General features: G+C 40.8%; 1 protein-coding gene across 1 annotated transcript; it reads left to right on the top strand.

Moving 5' to 3' along the window:
* Window positions 1–320: 320 nt before the first annotated feature.
* Window positions 321–3,201, top strand: LOC140016451 (uncharacterized). Its single transcript, XM_072069975.1, has 4 exons — window positions 321–971; window positions 1,650–1,798; window positions 2,224–2,867; window positions 3,107–3,201. Exons 1-4 carry the CDS (start codon window positions 321–323, stop codon window positions 3,199–3,201), a joined length of 1,539 nt encoding a protein of 512 aa, XP_071926076.1.
* Window positions 3,202–8,251: the final 5,050 nt, after the last annotated feature.

Below are 8,251 nucleotides of genomic sequence, written 5' to 3'. Positions count from 1 at the left end.
GGAAGAATGATCCTGAAGCTTACTTGGATTGGGTTCGGCGAGTTGAGCAAGTGTTTGAAGTCCACAATTACTCCGAAGAGAAGAAGGTGAAACTTGCAGCTATTGAATTTCAAGATTATGCATCTATTTGGTGGGAGCAAGTATGTGCGACAAGAAGGAGAAATAGGGAACAACCGATTGACACTTGGGCTGAAATGAAGCAAGTGATGAGGAAACGATTTGTGCCCTTCCATTATACCACGGACTTGTACAATCGGCTCCAACGACTCACTCAAGGGTCTAATTCGGTTGATGAGTACCACAAACAAATGGAGGTAGCGATGATAAGGGCCAATGTACAAGAGGATCCGGAAGCAACCATGGCGAGGTTTCTTAATGGATTAAATCCTGAAATTAGGAAGAAAGTTGAGCTTCAACACCACTTTGAGGTTCAACAAATGGTGTCTTATGCAGAGAAAGTGGAAAAACAAGATTTACCTCTAAAGACACCTAGTGGCCGAACCACTACATCCTCTACCACTCCTTGGAGAAGAAATCAATTGCCAACATCCAATGTCTGGCCAAGACAAGGTAATAGAGAGAGGAAAAACCAGCGGATGGAACAACCGTCCCATCCGAATGCAACTTCTTCTAAACCAACCCCGCGGCCGACTCTTCCAAGGGTCAATACGTCTACCAACCAGCCAAAGGCATGTTTCAAATGCGAGGGAATTGGCCACCTCATGGCTCAATGCCCTAACCGAAGCATCATGTACATGAATGAAGAAGGAATGTGGCAAAGCGAAGGAGAGGAGGAATATGCGGACATGCCACCGCTTGAAGAAGAGGGGAAGGATGCTGACCTGTTTGAAATAGAAGAGGACCCCGTGGCTCGAACTATGGTGACTATGAGAGTGCTAAATGCACAAGCTCAAGAAGATGATCTCCAACGGACCAACATTTTTCATACAAGATGCAAAATTGGAGATGAGGTATGTCTCATGATCATTGATAGTGGCTCTTGTACTAATTGCGTAGCTGCTGACTTTGTCAAGCGAAAGCACCTTCCATGGACTTACCACCCTAAACCCTATAGACTATCTTGGTTAAATGATGGGGGGGAAGTCAAGGTGACCAAACAAGCTTTAATCGCTTTTTCTATTGGTCGATACAAGGACCAAGTTTTATGTGATGTAATTCCTATGCAAGCTAGTCATGTTTTGTTAGGGCGTCCGTGGGAGTATGATCGGCAGGCTGATCATATTGGACTCACTAATAAGTATAAGTTCATTAAGGACAACCTCAAGATCACTCTTTCACCCTTGACACCTGCACAAGTGTATGAGGAACAATTGCATCTAAGAAAAGAGCGAGAGAAAAGGCAACTGAGATAGGCAAAGAAAAAGCCGAATGTGCCTGAGGATGAGGGAAAAAAGAAAGTAGAGGCCGAGTTGAGTGAAAAAGAAAATTCGAGTGGAAAAAAACTTAGTGAGGCCGAGAGCTCGAAAGTGAACAAAAAGAGCTTCTATGCAAGTGTGCGTGAGGTAGATAGGGCTTTGAATGCACAAAGTCTTCTCATAGTACTTCTGTACAGGGAAGCTGATTATTCTTCTTTTTACACACTAGGCATAACCGATTCTCTTCCTAGTGCAATCTACTCTCTTTTGCAGGAATTCAAGGATGTGTTTCCGGAGGAACTACCAAAAGGATTACCTCCAATTCGAGGTATCGAACATCAAATCGACTTTGTTCCTGGAGCAATTCTACCAAATCGACCAGCCTATAGAGCAAATCCGGAGGAAACAAAGGAAATTCAAAGGCAAGTCGATTCCCTTCTTGAGAAGGACCAGGTACGTGAATCTCTTAGTCCTTGTGCAGTTCCAGTCATTTAGTGCCTAAGAAAGAAGGGACTTGGAGAATGTGTACAGATTGTCGTGCAATTAATAAAATTACTATTAAGTGTCGTCATCCTATTCCTAGGTTAGATGATATGTTAGAAGAATTGCATGGGGCAATCATTTTCACTAAAATTGACTTAAGATCTGGTTATCATCAAATAAGGATAAAGGAAGGAGACGAATGGAAAACTGCTTTCAAAACAAAGTATGGTCTTTATGAGTGGCTTGTGATGCCTTTCGGCTTAACAAACGCTCCAAGTACTTTCATGAGGTTAATGAACCATGTTTTAAGGCATTTTCTTGGGAAGTTTGTTGTTGTTTATTTTGATGATATATTGATCTTTAGCAAGTCTTTAGATGAACATGTTGAGCATTTGCGACTTGTTTTAAGTGCCTTGCGTGAAAATAGGTTGTTTGCTAACATGGAAAAATGTGTCTTCTGCACTCCTGAAGTTAATTTCCTTGGATATATTGTTGGTGCAAATGGCATAAGTGTTGATCCCGCCAAGGTAAAAGCCATCTTAGAGTGGCTGACTCCAACAAATGTGTCTCAAGTAAGGTCTTTTCATGGTCTTGCAAGTTTCTATAGGAGATTTGTTAAAGACTTTAGTACTATTGCAGCACCTTTGAATGAGACAATTAAAAAGAATGTGGGGTTTCAATGGGGAAAAGAGCAAGAAGAGTCATTTAATAAGCTTAAGGATTTGTTAACTTCAGCACCCATTCTTGCTTTGCCTAATTTTGATGTGACGTTTGAAGTTGAATGTGATGCTAGTGGGATTGGCATAGGGGCTGTCTTACATCAAAATAATAGACCCTTGGCATATTTCAGTGAAAAGTTGAGTGGGGGAGCTCTTAATTACCCTACTTATGATAAAGAATTGTATGCTGTTGTGCGTGCTCTTGAAGTGTGGCAACATTATCTTATGCCTAAGGAATTTGTGATACATACTGATCATGAATCAATTAAATTCCTAAGGGTCAGGGAAAGTTGCATAAAAGACATGCGAAGTGGATTGCATTTATTGATTCCTTTCCGTACATCATTAAGTATAAGAAGGGGAAAGATAATGTCGTTGCAGATGCATTGTCTAGGAGGTATACTTTGATCACTAACATGAGCACTAAGCTACTTGGTTTTGAGCACATTAAAACATGTATGCACATGATGACGATTTTTCTAATGTGTTTCAACCTTGTGAACATGCTGCATTTCAAAAGTACTATAGGCATGAAGGTTTCTTGTTCAAAGAAAATCGCCTATGTATTCCCAATTGTTCGCTTAGGGAATTACTTGTTAGAGAAGCCCATGGTGGAGGGTTGATGGGACATTTCGGTATTGATAAAACTCTTGACATTTTGCATGAACATTTTTATTGGCCTAAAATGAGGCGTGACATTGCTAACATTTGTGATAAGTGTTTAAAGTGTAAGCAGGCAAAGTCAAGGAGTAACCCTCATGGATTGTATACTCCTCTACCCGTACCTCATGCTCCTTGGACAGGCTTATCCATGGATTTTGTGCTTGGTTTACCAAGATCTTCTAGAGGTATGGATAGTATCTTTGTTGTAGTGGATAGATTTTCTAAAATGGCTCATTTTATCCCTTGTAGGAAAACAAATGATGCGTGCCATGTTGCTGATTTATTCTTCAAGGATGTGGTTAGATTGCATGGAGTACCGCGTACTATTGTAAGTGATAGGGATGTGAAATTCTTAAGCTATTTCTAGAAATCACTTTGGGGAAAGTTGGGAACTAGGTTGCTGTTTTCTACTTCTAGTCATCCCCAAACGGATGGTCAGACTGAGGTAACCAATCGAACCCTTCGTGCTTTACTTCGAGCCATTGTTCAAAAGAACTTGAAAAAGTGGGAAGAATGTTTGCCTATTGCCGAGTTTGCATATAACCGAACCACTCATTCTACTACTAATCATTCTCCTTTTGAAATTGTTTATGGGTTTCAGCCGCTAACCCCTCTAGATTTATCACCTATTCCTGTTGATGAGTGTTTAAGCGTAGATGGTGTCAAAAAGGCAGAGGCTGTTCGGACCTTGCATGAGAGAGTTCGAGCTCAAATTGAGAAGAAAAATGCGCAATATACACAACATGCGAATAAGGGTAGAAAACATGTTGTATTCGAACCCGGTGATTGGGTCTGGGTGCACATGAGGAAGGAAAGGTTTCCAGCATCTCGACGGACCAAGTTACATCCAAGAGGAGATGGACCTTTTCGTGCACTAGAGAGGATCAACGACAATGCATACAAATTGGAACTTCCAAGTGAGTATGGCATAAGCGCATCTTTTAATGTGTCTGACCTATCCTCTTTTGACTTTGATACAGACTTTGAAGATTCGAGAACGAATCCTTTCGAGGAGGGAAGGAATGATGCGGATACGGGTGCGCAACAACTTCAACCTTGGGTCAGGGACCCTTTGATCAACATTGGTGGTCCGATGACAAGATCAAGAACCAAGAAGGTGAAGGAAGCTGTACGAGCCTTGATCATTCACCATACAAGCAAGGAGCAAACTAGGTTTGAAGATTTGATGGACCTTGAAGTTACTTTGTTCACTTGTACGTTTGAAGTGAAGGAATGATCTCATACTTGTTAGCTTAGTATTAAAAATTATTAAGCAGGCAGTCTGCTAACCTCTTTGGTTCGCCTTAGGGGAAGGTGGGGCTGTCACTGGTGGTATCAGAGCTACTTCGCGTGGTCTCTGCGCGGAGTGAGCTTGGGCCAAGTGGTGTTATGGTCCTGCTTTCGTGAATGCGTTGAAAGGTATAAGTGCTCTTTTGAGCGTAAGCTATGAACTGTGCATGTCATAAGTGTAAGGATCATTACCATGGGACTTGAGGAAGCTAGGTATGTATGTCGGGTAGGAATCTTTAATATGGATGATTTACGCTTGGGACCGGCCGGCTCGAGTTGTGAATCATCTTAGATGGGATTCTTGCGCCCGGATACGAAAGAGATGTGAGCCTAGGTTAGAAAGGATTGGGCAAACTAAACTAGAAATGTGATTCTATGGAACTTCGTGTGGTTTGTTCGGGTATGGTTAAACGTGATCAACCTTGATTAAGATATAAATGGTGTTGTTCTCGTAGATTATGGACGGAGCCCTAGGGGGGGAAAGCTTTTCGTGAGTTCTTTTGTACTCGTGACCTAGTCTGTCTATAGTACTTTTGGAGGACCCTTTTTTTCATGGGATGACTTTGTATGTACTTGACTGACTGTTCTGTATAATTGCTTGATTCGGTTATGTGTTCTATGTATATGTGTTATGTGTTTATGTGACAGCCCTACCTCCCCCTAAGGCGAACCAAAGGGTTTAGCGGACCGCCTGCCCAACTCTCGCCGGGGCTCACTACAGTTCTCAAATAAATTTCATCACTCACATCCAATAACATAGGGTACAACCTCAGTAATAAACGAAATAACATTTCCCAAGCTTAGAACGTATACTTACCTACATTACAAATCTCAAGTAGTGGTACAATTCCCCGAATAAGACAAAAGTCCTCAGTTCTCATATAATTACAATTACAATACCCGGCTCAAATATTACATCTTCCAAAGTTCCTCGAATTCACATACCACAAGTGGATTGAGTTCGAATTCAAATTATACAAGAGATATTTCATCCAGTCATACTAATAACTCATTACACGCGCTTCCTCTACCTCGAGCCCAGTGGAGGGGGAAAAATATTTTTGGGGTGAGCTAGAAGCTCAGCGAGTAACCAGTAAAATCAGTAATCAAATATATTTCACAATATTGCATTTTGATCCTTTCGATGATGTCATGATTCAAAGAACAAATGTCCGTTTATTGCTCTCGTGAGCCAGTGAAGTTATAGCACTTGAACACCCAACGCTCAAATAGATCATTTAACATTAACATTAACATTAAGAGGGAGCCCCTTTTTGAGCTCCGAAGCCATTTGCTCCAAGTAAACAGAGGTGGAGACGTTGGTGTCCAGCACAAGACTCCCCAAGAACTCATTGAAGCCAAAATTATATCATGAATTCACATGCAAGCACGCATGAGATGCAGTCGAGTAAATAATGCAAGAAACATTTCATAAGAAGCTTTAACAATAGTTTGGGGTCACTCACCTCCATGGCTCAGGAACCATCCATCATATATCATTGCCTTGCTCAAATCCAAGTCTTAGTTCACAAACTCAATGCAAACAAGTCCTTTCAAAATTCGGACAGCACTTCCCCTTGTCTTTCTTTACTTTTCCAGCCATCAAGGCTTCATTATTTTTCTCATTCAAACCCAAAGGTACACACACAACAACAAGTTCATTCAATAGCCATTCAGCAAGCTCCCAGCAGTACAAGTACAAGTCAAGCTAGGGAAAAGTCCGGAAATGAAAGTTAAGCTCAAAACCAGAAAAATAGGTTTTGACATCATTTTGCGGTAATGGCAACAAAGGCACTACGATTATCGGATGAAGGTCCAAGACCCACCATTTCGAAGCTAAGAGATAGGGTTACAATATTTCAGAAGGTCACTCAACCCAGTGTCAAGTGTAACCAGGTCAAAAATGCAAGATACTACACCAGAATCGGAAAAACAGATTCACAAAATGCATTCTGGTGTAAACATCATAAATCAGCCTACCTAAGTCCAAATCCAGAAATTCCAAATCCATATGAAAGCTAAGAAACAGGGATACATTTCATCAGAAGGCCTCAACAACCAATTCCGAATAATTCCCAACCAAAATAACCCATTACAGAAGCAATTCTCAATTTCGGGTAGAACCAGGGCAGCAAGGGTAATTCCATCGTTTCACAAGCTACGCTGCTCCGATTGACCTAAAATTTTGTAGGCACCTCTAAAATATCATTCCCTACAACTTTAATGTTTTAATCCAAGGCCAATTCGGCCTCTAACTATGAGCTACAAAACCGGGCAGAATGTAATTTCCAAGAACCCTAATTTTCCAGTTTTCTTCCAAAACAGAAATTGATTGCAATTTACCACTTTTTCCACCTTCTAGCTTCCTTCAATACCATTTCCAATCATCATACATGACCACATATTTATATTCATATGAAAACAGAAAAAATCCCCAAAAATTATAAAACTTCACCAATTCAACCAAAATCAAGATATCTTTCACCCAATCACACATTTAATCAACACAACTCATTACTTTGACATTATCAAGACCAAAGGAAGCATTCCCTAGTTACTCACCTTGGAACCAAAGAAAAGAGACCACTTAGCACCATAAGTTTCCAAATAACTTCACCAATCACCTCAAGACCACTTAGCAAAGAGATTTTATGGAATGATTTGGAGTTTTATCGGTTGGATTTAAAGATTGGAGCAAGAGTATGAAGGAGGAAGTTGGAAGATTTCTTTCCTTCTTTGAACAAGAGAATTCGGCCAAGTGAAGCTTGAAATGAAGAGATTTTTGGCCAATTTTAATTAAAGGGTAAAGTTATGAATAGTAGTCAAACTCAAGATTTAATCTTATGGTGACACTTGTCACCTTTAGGTTTAAACCTTATCTTTTCGTCTCTCCAATACAAATATCTTAACACCTTGTAAAATAATCTCACTTAATCCAAAATCCCAACAAGTTATCAAAAATATATTGCATTTACCGCACTTGCGGGTCCCACGTTCATAATACACATCAAAATTAACGTGGTCAAACTTGTATCAAGAAAATGATTTAAAAACTATATTTACTTAAAAACAATGTATACGAAATTAATATATTGAAGAAAGGCACAAAATTATAAACGAGTAAACAAAATAATGTCGCGCAAATATATAAAAATTTTCGATTTCTCACACTCATTCTTTCGGGGTGTCACAGTTTAAATGCTCTACGAGGTAGTTGTTTTAGTTACTTGTCCTTGTTTAATTGTTCCTGTTTAGTGCTACGAAAAGGAGGGTCAGGTGCCCTTTAACAGTATATTTATTTTGTGACCTAGATCGACTTAGATTGATGGAAGGCACTCGTAGTGGTCGAGGCCGTGGACGCAGGGGTAGGCAACCCACGCCTGAAAGGGGCACTGGGGAAACCTCATCTGGACCTAACCTTGAACCTAGGATTGATCCTAACATCCAAATAGCGGCTGCTATGCAGCAAATGACTAATTTACTAGCCCAAGTGGTGCACCAACAGGGTCAAAACCCTAACCCCAACCCTGGGAACCCCGGTAATCATGTGGAGAGCGAGGATAGGGCTCTCGAGAGGTTCCAGAAGTTTGCTCCACCGAAGTTCATTGGGGGGCCCGATCTGGATGTCGCCGAAAGGTGGCTCGAGAAAATGGTAGACATTTTCGCTGCCCTGCACTACACCGAAGAACGACAGGTGACTTTTGCCGTTTTCCAGCTGGA

Source organism: Coffea arabica, chromosome 1e (genome assembly GCF_036785885.1).
Source record: "Coffea arabica cultivar ET-39 chromosome 1e, Coffea Arabica ET-39 HiFi, whole genome shotgun sequence".
NCBI classification, from domain to species: domain Eukaryota; kingdom Viridiplantae; phylum Streptophyta; class Magnoliopsida; order Gentianales; family Rubiaceae; genus Coffea; species Coffea arabica.
The sequence above is the reverse complement of the archived record's forward strand: the minus strand, read 5'-3'. Positions and strand labels throughout refer to the sequence as shown.